Source organism: Caretta caretta, chromosome 2 (genome assembly GCF_965140235.1).
Source record: "Caretta caretta isolate rCarCar2 chromosome 2, rCarCar1.hap1, whole genome shotgun sequence".
Lineage (NCBI taxonomy): Eukaryota > Metazoa > Chordata > Testudines > Cheloniidae > Caretta > Caretta caretta.
In genome coordinates, this window is record NC_134207.1 from 46762140 (window position 1) to 46778452 (window position 16313).

A 16313-nucleotide genomic window follows, 5' to 3' on the forward strand; every position below is an offset into this window, starting at 1 on the left:
ATAGTTTCCTAAGTTGATGTCTATAAATAAGGCTGCTACCATGTCAGAGGAAATTTGAGCCAGTTATAGACTTGCCATAGTCAGTGGGGCTCAACATTTTATGTGGCACTCCCTAACTTGCAATAGTAAACTGTGGTCAGTATCCCGGTGGTCCATCTTCTGCCTTGAAGTGATAGGGTATAGCAAGAAAGCCAGCTGGGGCATCAGGTCTGACAGTAGAAGATGCAATTGGTGATGCAGCAGATCTGATTGGCTCTTTTAACCATGTTCAGAATTATAAAGCAATTTCATAATTATCTAGATAATTTAGTCATATTAATAGCAGGTATTAATATTAATTTATATAGCTTCCATAAGTGTTCATTGTATACCACAGGTACAGCTGTATTACTGTGGTGCTCTGTAATGTGTATGCTGTTTCTGCAATGACTGCCTGTGTGTTTACTGAGTATTTTTTCTCCCTTTTGTGTAGTATGGAGATAAGCGGAGAGAAGAGAGAGAAAACTCCCGAAATGGATCGCAGAGACAAAATGTATTCACAGAATATAACCACTGTGAAGGAGACTCCCAGCTCTAGTGGCAATGTAAATACAGGGACAGTATTACCCAAGATGCATAAAACACCTGGGGTTGACCAAAAAAGTCAACCCCTCTCACCCTCTAAAATTTTAGGAGTTAATAGAAATAGAGAGAGAGCTTCACAGCAAGAGTCTAACTCCATTAAAAATTATTTCCAGGCAGCTCCAAAGAAAAGGTATGTTCACGGAAATTCTTTTTTTCTGGGTATTTTTCATATTGTCAGATGGTGCTATTTTTGTTTTAGAAAGTAATTTGTTTTAGTTCAAGGGGCATACATTTTATTCCCAATGTAGATTTTACTACCTCCTTAAGAAATTGAATTCCTCTGTTCATTTTTTTTATTTTAAACTGGCCATTTCTAGGTATCTGTTTCTCCAAACAGAAAAGTGTATGCTAAGGTTGCTCAGATTCAAATCCCAACACCAATAATGAAAAATGCAGAAAATCATAAGTTGAGGCATATAAATAAAGATTGCCTTAACTCCCACTTACATTATGCAACGCTCATACAGCTGGTTCATCTCTGTAACAAACTCCCACGGACATCCAACATATAGCCAAGCACAGTGCACACAACCAAGTACTCTAATCACTTAAGCAACATTACAAAATCAAAATGAAGAAAATCATCACTTGTGGATTTTTGGATTCATATTCAGTCATTGTGCATTGTTCACTTACTGAGTTTATCACGTTAACAGGTTTCTTTGTTTCTTTCTGGCTAAGGGAAAGGATTGAAGAGGGAGAAACATCTGTACCTAAACTGGCAAAGATGGAGGAAAAGTCATCTCATCTTTCCAGTCAAACCCAACCCACAACTTCCTTGATGTGGAAAAGTAAAGTGGAACACACTCAAAAGGAACAATATACCTTGGACCTGAAAACAAACCTTTCACCTGTAGACACAAGCCTAAAGCTTGCAATAGAAAGTAGCAAATCAGAGAAAGATAAAACTGTTACTAAAAATGTTTCCAGTGAAAAGCCTGCATCAAAGAAAAGAAAAGAATTAGGTGGTTTAGCTGAGGATGCAGCTACACTAGAGCTTGTGTTTGGGAGCAAAGAGCTGGATTGGGAAGCTGAAATGGGGGATCATGATGAGGAGCATGGAGCCAATATGCAGAAAAAAAGACGTTTGGAAACCAAGGGGAAAAGGATTGAAGAAGAAAATGTAATTCAAGAAGAAGCCAATAGGATATTGGTAAGTAACGTTCTTTATTAATCACTTGTTATGGACCTGATTCTGCAAGTTGCAGTGTCATTGGAGGAGCCTGTGCAGCAGCATCTTACAAGATTAGACTGTTAGCACAGAGACAAATACAGCTTAAGAACAGATACCAGCTTTGAGCAATTTGAATGCATTGTATTAGCTCTTATGCCATTATAAACGAGCAGTAGGTGTAGTTTGGGGATTTTATGTAAATATTGTGATGGATGAGTTAAAATATAGACTTCCTGGCTCTCCAGAAGTCACTATCCTGTATCAGAGTAACAGCCATGTTAGTCTGTATTCGCAAAAAGAAAAGGAGTACTTGTGGCACCTTAGAGACTAACCAATTTATTTGAGCGTAAGCTTTCGTGAGCTTCCGATGAAGTGAGCTGTAGCTCACGAAAGCTTATGCTCAAATAAATTGGTTAGTCTCTAAGGTGCCACAAGTACTCCTTTTCTTTTCACTATCCTGTAGTATTTTTAGAGTTTATTTCCCCAGATGAAGGCACTTTATAACTTTAAACTGGCATCAGTTATTTATGCTTCATGCTTGCTTTCTGAAGCTGTCAATTTGCTCTTGTTAAAGAAATATAGTCTTTATAAGCAGAACAGCCAAACCTTTTCCTGTCCTGAAGAGAAGGTTTTTTAGTACAGTGTGCAGTTATTGTTGTTAACTGTTATGCTCCTGAATTCCCAGGAGAAACTGTGTCAAGCTCCTTTCCAGCTGCAGAATTTCTGTACCTGTGTGTTGGGCGTCAGCAAGATGATATATTGTCAGATCATTATGTGTTCTTAGCGTTCTCGCCTAATATCTCTCAAATAGCTAAGCCTCATATGTGAAACTGAGACACTAGGCTGCATAGACAGAAGTCTGGTCTGATATGGGGTTAATTTCTTAAATATTTTTCTTAAACTATAAGTATATTGCAGCTTAAATATTTTAGCCAACCTTATGGGTTTAGAAAAGTTTATGAACTGTAAGTGATGAGTATCTGAAACATTTTGGTTGAATGTAAACGGCTATTGTGACTTCTCTCTTTTTCCCCCTTTGGAAATATTTCTCTGTTTGCCACAGAGATTCTTTCCTAAAATAAAGCACTGTCCCATTTTTTTTCCAAACATGCTCTTCTGTATGCTGACTCCATATATCAGTCTTTGTTGGGCTGCCACAGTAAATCAGCCACACTTTTATTCACAATAGTAAATTAACTAATGTTGCTCGCCAATGAAAACTCCTTTTCTAGAGGTACATTCTGAAGTTTTGAAAGCATGCCACTTGGAAAAGCCAAGAATGTGTCAACAAAACTGGTCCCAGATTAGCATGCTGTGACCGTTAGCTAAACAACAGATATTGGACACACAGGTTATACAACTTTTTTTATCTTCAGATTGCAGAAAGAAACCAGAGTTTTAAATGTTCTTATTTCACATTTATACAGCACCATAAATTTACACAAAACTTGTAGAAATGTAAAACTGTTCTTACTTAGGTGACCAGATAGCAAGTGTGAAAAATCGTGACATTTTTTTTTTCTCCAGGGGGAAGGAGAAGGAAATATAGTTGCATATATAAGACAGCCCCTAATATCGGAAAACTGGTTGCCCTAGTTTTTACCCCAAAGAGTGTATAATCAAAGTTAGACAATGTGAGTGATGACAGCAGGCAAACGGAGGAATAAGGGTTATAACAAATAAGGGCTGACATGATTGATTGTGTGGTTATGAGCTTGTGATTACTGACTCTTTAAAATTTGAGAATGAAGTAAAGTCCTAGAGGAAGACTAGAAGGCACTGGCTGTTTGGTCTAATTAAAAATAAGTTACTTGGAGGAGGACAGGAGAAGATGCTTGGGAGAAGGATATTATTACAAGCATAGGGGACAAGTGTGTGTATTTGGAGGTGTTAAGGGAGCAAGGATTAGGTTTAATTGACATGGTGGTAAAAACACCACAAATTGCTGAAGCTTAATCTACACTAGTGGGAAAATTACCTAGTGTAGACCTGGCCTAAGTGCGGTAAAAATAATAATGGGATTTTTTCTTTGCATCAGATAACTTTCCACATTATACAGTAAAGAATCCCCTCACTTCACCTATATTGTGGAACCGAAAATTACTTGTTTGTTGAAATAAAGGAAGCTGATGACATTCACCTGAAAGAGAGCACTTCTCAAGACTCTTTAGACATAACGCACTTATAGTAACTAAAGAATTTATTATAAGCTTAATTCTTCATGTGGTAGACAAGTTCTTGCCTGATAACTGTGGCCTGGAATCCTTCTTTGTTTGTGTCCCTTTTCAGAGGTCAGATAAATGTTTTTGCACACATTCTGGAATCTGAGGTTGCAGATCTGGAATCTGAGGTCTGATTTGTACTGAGATTCTGGTCATGTGGCTGAGGTAAAAGTGTAGACAAGACTTTAGTTTTCTGGTGTGAAAGAACATATTTGGTATTGAGCCAAAAACGACAGGGGACTTCTGATAAAAGAAAAAATTTTAATCTAATCTGACCACTTGGGCCACTGCAAGTAAACAATTTAGAAAACACTGAGTTGATACTAGCACCTTCCCCACTGGATTTTTTCATAACAAACACCACTTGTGACGTCAACACACTTTTATAGCAGAAAACGAAAAGCCTTAGAGGAAGTTATTAGTTATTGAGCAAAATTGTGATGTGTAGTAGTCTGCTCTCCCTTCTTTAACTACAGGCTGTGAGGAGACTAGCCTTGATCCTAATCAAGATTGCTCCCAAATTGACACTTACATCTAGTTATTTCCTGACCATGAGCTCTGGGATATAATTTAAAATAGAAAACTAATAGTTTCATTCATACCTGAAAACTTACAGTGATTTTCATAATCCTTACTGGTAGGATTTTAGGAATAATGAATTTTTAAGGAAAAACACTTTGTTTTCTTATACTAAAAAAAGTAATCTGAACAAACCAGGGACAGTGGTTTTATGAGAACAACGCATTGTTAAAGTATATGTCCAGGGTATTTTTTTTTAAACATGTGATCATAATTTACAGTTACAATGACTGCTCTTTAAAATTGTTTGGTCAAACAGCAAGAAAACGAACTTGGCACTGTTCCAACTTCAAAGAAGAAAATTGAGATTAAGCAGGAATCATCAGTTTTGGTAAGAAACTAGTCAATGTAAGGAATACCTAGCATTAGTTAATACTGAGAAATGTGAAGGAAATGTACCAGTTTTTTGCTTTTAAAACTAAGTTCATATGTGTGCAGTAGACATAGGAGGGTTTGATGAATGAGGGCTTATTTAAACATAAAAATTGTACCACTTTTTAACTATATCAGTATATAGTCAAAGATGTACAGGTACACCACCAACTTCTCTTGTGTGGATTCAGTTACACTGGTATAAAAGTGCTTATCCCATATAGATTATTACCATAGGGGAAGGGAGATAAATACACCAGTAGAAGTCATCTTTATATTGGATATATATTGTAACTGTGTCCATAATAGGGCTTTCACTGGCATAAAATTATCACAGTAGAATAAATCACACCCTTAACTAAAATATTATTATTAATCGTGTTTATTATGGTAATCATATGCCAAGAATAAGCCCTCCTTGTGCTAGGCACTGTACAAATAGTAGTGGAGTTCCTGTCCCAAAGAGTTTGTAATCTGAATAGACCAGACAGACACAGGGTGGGGGAAGGGGTATAACACACAAGCAAAGTAAAAATATGATGGCAGCAAATGTCATATTGGTTCCATAATTTTGAGGGGTTGGAAGATCAGCTAAATGGGGGTCGGGGGGAATGAAGGAAGAAAGGGCACTGAAAGAAAGAGGGGGTAAGGGGGACAGGGCAGGGGAGAAGAAGTTAAGAGAGCAGGTATGGAGTGAAGATGACATGAAGAGATTGAGAGGGCAGCCAATCAGCACAGGGCAGAGAAAGTCCAGTCCAAACCGTAGAAGGTTCTCTGAATGTCCAAAGGTCCCTGATTTGGCTGCTTCTGCAGCTGCTCCTATGGGCTGGAGTCTCTGGGTACATCTACACAGCAGCTGGAGATTAATTTCAAACTCGGGTAGATGTACACACGATAGCTGTGATCAAGCTAGTTTGCTAAAAATAGCAGTGCAGCCAGCATCACAAACTACGTGCCAGAATACAGTCCCATCTGAGACCCTAAGTACGTATTCAGTTGACTAGTCCAGTGGTGTGAAAACTTTTCCAGTCGCCCACCCCCTTACCATTAGAGGAATCTGTTTGTCCCCGTCTCCTCACAAGGTGGGTGGCCCGCTGAGGTGAGTCTGGGTGGAGGTGGCTCTCTCTCCCCACCTCCTTCCATGGGGGCTGGCCCAGGCCCCACTGCATGGAGCTGGCACAAGCTGCCTGGCATTGCCACTTGCCCCCCGAATGTTCCTCTGGGTGTGCCCCACAGTTTGCCTAGCCCATGATGTTGTCCACACTGCAGTGGTTACGCTGTTATTTTTAGCATGCTAGCTTGATCAAAGCTAGTGCTTGTACATCTACCTGAGCTGGGAACTACATCTCCAGCTGCAGTGTAGACCCAAACCCAAACCTGGTTCCTTCCTGCAGTTTCCCCCCCAAAACCACACGGCAAGGAGAGGAACCACCTGGGTCTGAGTTTCCCTGGAGTGGGGATAACACTTAAGTTTAGACCAGGCCTTACTTTACTAGAAATCTAGTTTTAAATTTTAAGCTTTATCTAGACTGTTCTGAGCTAATATCTGCCTTCCATTTCTAACCCGTCAAGTGTACATTCTTTGATCTCTTAAAATAGGCTCTTAGTTTACTGAACAACTTGAAGTTCTCCTTTCCCCTTTTTCCTCTCACAAGAACACTGACAGACTTCAAGATGTCTCCAGCAATCTGCCCAGCAGACTCTTGTTGACTGAATTTAGATCACTGGTTGTTAGCCATCCAAGGCCAAATAGTCTTGTTGCTGCACAAATCGATTACGAGCAACTGAACAACTTTAAGAAATTCAAAAAGGTGAGTGCATATTTTAAACTGCCACAAGATGGCACTGTTTGAAATAGCTATGTAAGTGCTGCCATAATACAAAAGAAATGTTATTAGATGAAAGGCATTCTTAGAGATTCTACTTCCACTTATATTTTATTAACTTGCTGTCACCATTGTGGTGAAGAGCAAAATACTGTGGCTATTTTTGTATTAATTTATCAGACAGATACCAGAGAAGGTTACCTTCCACCCAGAGGCAACCCATGGGGGGGCATGCGGAGTCACGTGCTCCCCATATTCGCTCCTTGGCTTGTACTGAGCACCTTCACATGGACTGAGCATGCTCAGTAGCAGTACTGAAGCTGGCTGCCCTCACTTGCGTCCCTGTCCCTCCATCAGCAGGCACAGGCCATCTCTGCTCCCACCACATGATTACCTAGAGACCTGTGTTCTTTCTGGAGGCTTGTGCAGTTCTTACTCAGGCTGATTCATTAAATGATACTGTGATCTTGAACAGTATCATAACGTCAGGTTGTATCTCTTCTTAGGCTTACTGTGTCACTTTCAAATAACATATTGAGAACATATATTGGCTTGAAGTTTTACATTTTGAAAATTTGGATTTCTAAAACATACTACTAAAATGCATGTCTTATAAAACTAAAATCAATTGGGTTCTGAAAGTGACTTTTACAAAACTTTGTGTTCATTGTAGGAATATAGCTTCAGCCCAGAATTTAAAGAGAAAGTGGAGTGTAATCTAAGATATGCAATACATTACATTTAAGTAAAAAATTTAAATGCCTTTAAATGGACATGGTCATCTTGAAAATCACATTTGTATGAAAATATTGTACCTACCATAGTTCCAAGTGGCATTTTAAAATTGTTTAATAGGACATGCAGTATCTTTGAAAGTATCATCCTTTCTGTTTTGCTGGATTCTGCATTACAAATTCTTCTCTACATCAGACTGGATTAGAAACTTAAAATATCAGTTTCTCTTGTTTTCAAAACGCATTTTAAATGTATTAGCTTATTAATTTAACAAATGAAAATATAACTTGTCTTTCTTTTGGGGGAGAGTTGGCAGTTTGCAGGTGGTGTGCTATTTAAGTGGAACTGTTCATTGCATAGATACTGTTAGACAGACTGGATGAAAGGTGTTCTGCCACTGCGAATTTACTAGAGGTGGCTACTCTGGTCTTACAAGGTTGTCAGCCTGCACTATAACAGCAAAAGTTTCTTGTCCAACAGGTACCTTATCCTGGAGCAGGACAACTTCCACACATTATTGGAGGATCAGATCTAATAGGTCACCATGCCAAAAAGAATTCACAGTTGGAAGAATGGTTAAGGCAGGAAATGGAGGTAAGGAATTCTTTCCAGGCAACAAAACAACTGTGGTCCTTCCCAAGAATAGGGCAACTCTGTACTAAAAGTTGAGCCTATGTGCGGAATGAATCTGCCACTTAACACATCCAAAAAGATGTTAGGGATGTGACCCAAATAAACGAAAGGGGTTCATTGACAAGGCTGACTACTGATTCTTTTGGATAAATTTGATATGTAATATTAATAAAATGTTTAATAACATTTTAAAATCTGTTCAGACTGTTAGTACAGAGGAGACTGCTGTAAAGTAAAAGGCACTGACCTAGGAGAAAGTGATTTTCATGACTGAGTGAAATAAACATTTTATTGAAGCTCAGCCCTGCATGAATTCTGAGTATGGCAGTGAAAATGTTTACATTAACAAGCTCAGCGACCTCAGCTTTCAAGGCGCTCAGTGCAGCACTGCTGATGGTCTGCTCACAGACTAGAATGCAGTTGATATTCAGATGAAAAATATGTATGAGATGTGAATGTTGTAATCAGGAGACTGAAGGTTGTGTTTTTCACTATAGAACATCCTGCCATTTGTATGTAATTTATATGTTGCTGTAGCAGTTCTCAACTTTTTAATTTTGTGTGCTGCTTCTTAAAAAAAGCTCCTCTCATGGGCCACATCCCATCCCAATCTCCCACTCCAGGTTCCATATCTTTCCTGTGGTATCAGTATTACTTGGTTAATTGGAAAGGTAATAAGACAGTACAAAGGAGAGAACGTGATAGGTGGGACTTCTTGATTTTTTTACTCCATTCCTACTTTTGTATTTGCTGTTTATTTCCTCTGCCTGATTTGATTTTACCAGTTGATTTCAGCACTAGATCTTATCTTGCAGTATAGCACTGCATAATCTCTCCTGGCCACTTTGCAATTTGCCATCTTGTGTGCTTGTTATCCTAATTTGGCATCCACCACAAATTTACTCATTGTTGAATTTCTATGAGAAGGACATGAGCCGCAGAGCAGGGAGGTTCTGACTCTTTTTTCCCTCTCACCCTCTAGCTCATGATTAATTTTAGCCTTTGGAAGACCTAAAATTAATCATAACCCAGATTCCAATTAACAAAGTATTGCCGCTTGAAAACAGACATAGATGCTTTACTCCCATGACAGAAGCAACTCCGGTTAGAAGAGGTCAGCAAACCACAGTTTGAGAGTGTGCTGTTATGCAAATTTTTCAAAGTAGTTTAGAATATCGTTTGCGTAAAAAGATACCGTGCAGGATGTTGGCCTAACCCTGAGAGATGCTAAAGATCTGCAGCTTGTATTGTCTTTAGTTGTGGATGTTCAGCACTTCTCTGGCTCAACTCTTAAAATTTTATAGCAACACAAGGGATCAAACTCAGAGGACAGTTTAAAATGGTGAAATTTGCAGCTTCTTTTGCCCCTTCCTTTTTCGCCACCAAAGCGTACATGTTACACTTACACAGTATAGATTTTAACGTAGACTCACAACATACCACTTACACACCCCTATAACTCATCACCTGTATTAGACTAGACTTAATTACTCAAATTCAAAGTTGGTGCAGTACAAACTCAGTTGCTGAAGGATGATAGCACTGCATGAAAAAGCTCCGTAGTAGGAAGGTATAGGTAGTTGTAAACTGAAGTAGGTCATCCATTACTTTAACTTGCATCTCCTTGGCATAAGTGATGTTAACTCACAGCTACTTGACCGTGTGTAAAGGAGTCTGCCTTCACACCACCGCTGAACTAGTTCCAGAGTTTAAAACTAATTGTGACAAAACTCAAAATTTTGACCAACTAATAGGTTTCTGCTTGTTGCAGTTTTAGTTAGACATTCCTGTTTTTGAAAGTTCCGTTATGACAAGTAATGTAAAGGCCTGGATATTTTCCCCTCCCTTTCATTTTTGTCTGACACACAGGACAGCTACACTGTGCAGTTAGCTGGGGTAATTGCCACCTGGGTCTGAGCATTTGAGTTAGCCTAGCCTGAGTATGAGCATTCCCACAACAAAGCTGTTCCTCTGTTACTGTGTCCTCATTATTTCTGCTCTCATCCATACATGTCTGGGGGCATAGCCAATGGTCTTTTGATGCAGAAACTCTCTAATATTCTTTCCCAGTAAATTGTGGGAGAACGTCTCGGTCCTTTGGAGGAAATTGTGGGAAAGGGTTTTGTAGGACTTTCAGCCCTCAACTGATCTTGCCTGCACCTTCAGGGCAAAGTAGGCAAGTTCTAGCTTGAGCTAAACAACCGATCTGGCTTTAATCCATACCTCTACCCATGCACGCAAGCATAAATTCAAAGTCCAAATAAACACTTGCTTGAGGGTTTTGTATGTGGATGAGTGGTTTGGGCAAAAACATGTAACAGCAAGGGCTAAAACTACAGTGAAGACATACCCATAGGTGTCCGATCATTTTTCAGATTGGTTTCTGTAACTGTGGCCTACTTTAAGAATTGAAAACCATAATCTGACATTCCTGTAAAACGCATTGTATGTGAGGTATTCACAGAAAGATGTCTCAGTACAGGACTATTGTGTTAGTATGAACAATATTGAAGAGATTTACTTTATTTTGTCAGGAACAGAATCGGCATGCAAGAGAGGAATCACTTGCTGATGATCTCTTTAGGTAAGGAATTTTTTTGTTAGTGCTTTTAAAAGATCTGATATGTTATATATCACTGACTTCTTTTCTGGACAAATTTCAGTTTTCTAATTAAACCATGATGGCTAATGCTCCATTGGCTGTCTCCTTTCTTGATACCACTTCTGAGTAGAATGTGTCCAAATTGACATCCTCTTCTACTCTTTCCTAACTCTCTTTATACCTTAAACTTCATCAGTTCCTGGGCTGTACATAACTCCTTTTAATGTAACATTCAAAACTACTAGTCTTATTGGTAATTAGAGCCTTCTCAGATAGAATTGCTGCCGCTTCATCTCCCTCTTATAAACACCACTTTAGCCTATAATTCCAGGAACCGGGGCATTAAGTTTGAATCAAGAATCACTTTCCTATTTGTGAGGATGCAGCTTTCCTTCCTGCCATCAGAGTTTGCCAGTGCCTGTCTCCCTATTGGTTGGAAGGTTTTGCTCTGGCTGAACCAGAGACTCCCCTTTCCTGCATAAACAAAACTTGTCCAAAATAAAAACAGATTGCTTGGGTTATTGTGCTGTAATCAGAGTATGGGGGGGACCCTCTGCACTTTTCACAGAGGGGCTCTCACCTTTACACACAGGGATCCTAAATGGGCCTTTGCCCCATTCATTTCCAGGCTTCAGCCCTTTCTCCATGAAAAGATCAGTACTGCGCTTCCCTTGTTTCCTTTTTGGTAGAAGACTGTCAGCAGGTCCTGCCATCTTCCCACTCTCTCTCTCTCTCCAGAATAAAGCAGGCCTTTTTATACCCAGCATGCTGTTAGAAGCCTACAGTTCCCATGGTTCTGTGGCTCCTGACAGGACTACAAGTCACAGAATCCCTCTGTTTGGGGCAGGGCCCAAGCCACAGGAGTGAGGTGACACCTCTTATCCTGGCTCAAGACATTGATATGCTGCTGTATCTTGTACACTTCTAAATCTACCCTGTGTAAAACACCTTCTCTTTCATAAACCTTCTTTACCAGTTTTCTGCTGATAACCTCATTTTACTTTTACTTCTCCTTCCCTGTCTGCCTTCTTTAGCGAGGACATTAGATTCTTCTTCCACACCATTCTTTGACCAGTTCGTTCTCTGCCTCTCTACATCTTCTTTTCCTAGGCATGTGACTCCTAACCTAATCTCTAATAATAAACAAAAATGGAAGCCCACCCTGAGGCAGTCTTTCTCTTTATTCAGTTTTTCTCTTTAAAAGTCACTGTATTGTTCTGTGCCGTTCCAACCTTTGCAAATTGTATGATATGTATTGTAAACTATATAGTTTACTTGTATGTGTATGTATAGATTGTAACGTGGAATGAAGTTCTGTAATTATTGCTAGAGCTCTTTTTTTCAGTAATCACAAGAGTCACTCTAACAAGTTGATTGTTTAGAAAGAATTAATTTTTCATTGCTCCTTAAACCTGCTACTGTTGGAACTTTTAACTAGGGGTGGAAGAACCCAGAAAAATTCCAGCTCTGATTGTTTAATTCTACAGTTGAAAAAATTATGCAAAAATCACAGTTTGCAGAATCCAAACTCCTCTGTAAAAAAGAATAGAAATGCCAGGGCAGTAGAATATGATATGAGTGGGGCCCTAACAAATTCACAGCCGTGAAATCTGGTCTTTTGTGTGCTTTTACCCTGTACTATACAGATTTCATGGGGAAAATCAGTGTTTCTCAAATCATAGAATCATAGAATATCAGGGTTGGAAGGGACCCCAGAAGGCCATCTAGTCCAACCCCCTGCTCGAAGCAGGACCAATTCCCAGTTAAATCATCCCAGCCAGGGCTTTGTCAAGCCTGACCTTAAAAACCTCTAAGGAAGGAGATTCTACCACCTCCCTAGGTAACGCATTCCAGTGTTTCACCACCCTCTTAGTGAAAAAGTTTTTCCTAATATCCAATCTAAACCTCCCCCACTGCAACTTGAGACCATTACTCCTCGTTCTGTCATCTGCTACCATTGAGAACAGTCTAGAGCCATCCTCTTTGGAACCCCCTTTCAGGTAGTTGAAAGCAGCTATCAAATCCCCCCTCATTCTTCTCTTCTGCAGGCTAAACAATCCCAGTTCCCTCAGCCTCTCCTCATAAGTCATGTGTTCCAGACCCCTAATCATTTTTGTTGCCCTTCGCTGGACTCTCTCCAATTTATCCACATCCTTCTTGTAGTGTGTGGCCCAAAACTGGACACAGTACTCCAGATGAGGCCTCACCAATGTCGAATAGAGGGGAACGATCACGTCCCTCGATCTGCTCGCTATGCCCCTACTTATACATCCCAAAATGCCATTGGCCTTCTTGGCAACAAGGGCACACTGCTGACTCATATCCAGCTTCTCGTCCACTGTCACCCCTAGGTCCTTTTCCGCAGAACTGCTGCCTAGCCATTCGGTCCCTAGTCTGTAGCGGTGCATTGGATTCTTCCATCCTAAGTGCAGTACCCTGCACTTATCCTTATTGAACCTCATCAGATTTCTTTTGGCCCAATCCTCCAATTTGTCTAGGTCCTTCTGTATCCTATCCCTCCCCTCCAGCGTATCAACCACTTCTCCCAGTTTAGTATCATCCGCTGAGAGTGCAATCCACACCATCCTCCAGATCATTTATGAAGATATTGAACAAAACCGGCCCCAGGACCGACCCAAATTGGGAGTTGTGGGGGGGCGGGTCACAAGATTATTTTAGGGGGGTTGCGGTGTTGCTGCCTTTACTTCTGCACTGCCTTTAGAGCTCGGCGGCCGGAGAAAGGCAGCTGTTGGACGGACACCAAGCTCCGAAGGCAGCGCCTCGCCAGAAGCAGCGCAGAAGTAAGGGTGGCAATACCATACCAGGCCCCCCTTACTTCTGCGCGGCTGCTGATGGTGCTACTACCTTCAGAGCTGGGCTCCTGGCCAGCAGCCACCGGTCTCCAGATGCCCAGCTCTGAAGGCAGTACCACCATCAGCAGCAGTGCAGAGGTAAGGGTAGCAGTACTGCGACCCCCCCCTCCCCCTCCTTTTTGGGTCAGGACCCCTACAATTACAGCAGGGTGAAATTTCAGTTTTAAATAGCTGAAATCATGAAATTTACGATTTTTTAAATCCTTTGTCTGTGAAATTGACCAAAATGGACCCTGAATTTGGTAGGGCCCAGGATGTGAGATTAAATCTTGTGCTTAGTCTACAAGTATTATTGCAAAACTGAATTAAAGAATGCTGCTTACCATAGAATGTTTGTTGTGAAGTGGTAGTAATAAGAGCACAAATCTCAAAGAATGCCACCATTTTTATCATCAAACATGCTGGAATACATTTGTTGTTGCCTTTAAACACCCTTCACCATAGAATTCTACCTAGGCTCCAATTTATTTTCATGCTGCTTTTGATATTTAGTTTTAATATTTACTGTATTTATGTAAATCTTTTGTGTGGTGGAAACTTGTAACACAAACATTTCAATTTTAGACACGCTGCAACCTGCTGCTACTGGACATATCCTGATCATGGCCTTGATCCTGCATGACTTCAGTGGGAGCAGGTTCAGTGTCATGTAGTATTAGCAGCTGCAGGTTTCTGTGAGAATAGCATTTGAAGATGTGTTCAGCAGAATCAGTCAAGCAGCACTCAGAGATCAAGGCTAGCTGGAAAGAAAAGCTCCACTCCACAGAGCATGCCAGGTCTTGTCTCACACTTCGTAGTTTCTGTGGTCTGAATTCATTGCACATGCCCAGGGCTCCTTGCATCTCTCCATTCCATCCCAGGAGCTCGCTGTGTTCCATCTCTTTCTTTCAGGGACTCCCTGTAATCCTCTCCCTCATTTTGTGGCCTCTGCATGCTCCTCCCACCCCAATACCATATGCTAGCGTTTCTGTGTACTCTCTAGCTACCACATCTGGTCCACCTGTCAAAGACTCTGCACCTTCTTCCCACTCACCCTTTTTTTTTTTTTTTTTTTTTTCCTGTCTGGGAGTTAATAGTTTGTAGTGTTGTACCCATCTTAGGAGATAATAGATCATTCACAATGTCAACATGTTAAACTCTCTTGGGAGGATGGACAGAGATGAGGGGTGCGATTGATGTTATGCTGAACAGTGGCTGCAGTCAGCCAGTTTGACCTCTAGAGAATTACAGAAGTGGTTGAAGTTGCTGGGTCTAATAACCATATGCAAGGGCCTCTGAGTGTCACCCATTTTTCCTTCCCAATTTTCACCATGCTCAATAGGCCCATTGCTGCCTAGAACATTCCCTGGGAGTTTGGAATTGATCGGATGCAGCAGTCAAACAATTACAGCATTATATTCATGTGTACCTCATCAGGAGCACTAAATTCCCCAATAGCAACTATGTAGTATTGCCAACTTCCAGAGATGAAACATCGAGTCAGACCTTCAAAAATCATGACTTTATTTTTAAAAAAAAATTATATTGCATATTTTAGGTCAGTCTCTTGATCCCCAGGGTGTGTGCATGTGACAATTAGTGTTGTCCACTCTCCCACCTGTACGGGATAAGGTGATTTTGGCCCTGCTGCAGGAGCTCTCACCACCACATCTGCCTGTCTCCTGCTCAGCAGTTAATCCTGTCCTCCAGTCCCCAATCAGTTCTCTCCCCTCCCAACCCCCCCAATTCAGTCCTCCAGTCCCCATCAACACCACCTCTGTCAGTTCAGCACCTGTACCCCAGCAACCCCCACCACCCTCAGTTCACCCTCCCAGCACTCACCCCATCTGCTCAGAACCCACCATCAATACAGTGTCCCCACCCTCCTCACCTCTGCTCTTCAGGGTTCTTCACCCTCTCCAGGCCTGGGAGGCTGCAGTGGGATCCCTTCTCCCCTGGTAGGGGAGCAACTGCCCTGGCCGTGGCTGACAGGATTTCTAAGTAAAATTAAGCCTCACTTTTAGAACTCCCAAATGGCAGGAGGTTTTTTGTTTTTTTCCAGTTGATTCAGTTGCTTATTTGAGGGTTGGCCCTCCCCCTTCTTTATGTCCCAGCGTACAGCTACACTAGAACAGAGGTTCTCAAATTTCATTGCACTGTAACGGCCTTCTGACAACAAAAATTACACGACCCCAAGAAGGGGGACTGAAGCCTAAGGGGGTTGAAGCCGAAGCCAAAGCCAGAGGGCTTTCAGCCCTGGATGGTGGGAGCTGTAACCTGAGCCCTGCCACACAGGGCTGAAGCTGAAGCCTGATCCACACTGCCCAGGGCTGAAGCCTTCAGGCTTCAGCTTCAGTCCCGGGCAGTGGGGCTTGGGCTTCAGCCGGGGTCTGAGCAAGTCTAATGCCAGCCCTGGTGACCCTATTAAAATGGGGTCCTGACCTATAGTTTGAGAACCGCTGCACTAGACAGTTTGTACTCTCTACTAGTGTAGCCATTCTTAAGCTGACAGGCAATAGGTCTCCTGTCAGCTTTACTACTCCAGCCGAGCGATGGTAGTTATGTCAGCAGGAGAAGCTCTTCCATTGACATAGCATTATCCACACCAGCGCTTATGTCAGTGTAACTTACGTTGCTCAGGGGGGTGATTTATTCACCCCCTCGAGTGCCATAAATCATGCCAACGTTAGCTGT

At 41.3% G+C, this 16313-nt stretch overlaps 2 protein-coding genes across 4 annotated transcripts in view; one reads left to right on the top strand and one right to left on the bottom strand.

Annotated features, from left to right (window-relative positions):
* DECR1 (2,4-dienoyl-CoA reductase 1) overlaps positions 1–16313 on the bottom strand; it is a 307653-nt gene that overhangs the window by 93070 nt on the left and 198270 nt on the right. The gene's annotated exons all lie outside the window — the stretch shown is intronic.
* The window catches only part of NBN (nibrin), an 89900-nt gene that overhangs the window by 48832 nt on the left and 24755 nt on the right, over positions 1–16313 (top strand). For 2 of the 3 annotated variants that reach the window (XM_048841160.2, XM_048841158.2), the window contains exons 10-15: positions 473–754; positions 1306–1777; positions 4859–4930; positions 6627–6782; positions 8013–8126; positions 10700–10749. In XM_048841160.2, coding sequence (XP_048697117.1) covers positions 473–754; positions 1306–1777; positions 4859–4930; positions 6627–6782; positions 8013–8126; positions 10700–10749 — 1146 coding nt within the window. Of the gene's footprint in view, positions 1–472; positions 755–1305; positions 1778–4858; positions 4931–6626; positions 6783–8012; positions 8127–10699; positions 10750–11801; positions 11985–16313 lie in introns of those variants that run through there. The other variant, XM_048841157.2, reaches the window with a different exon arrangement.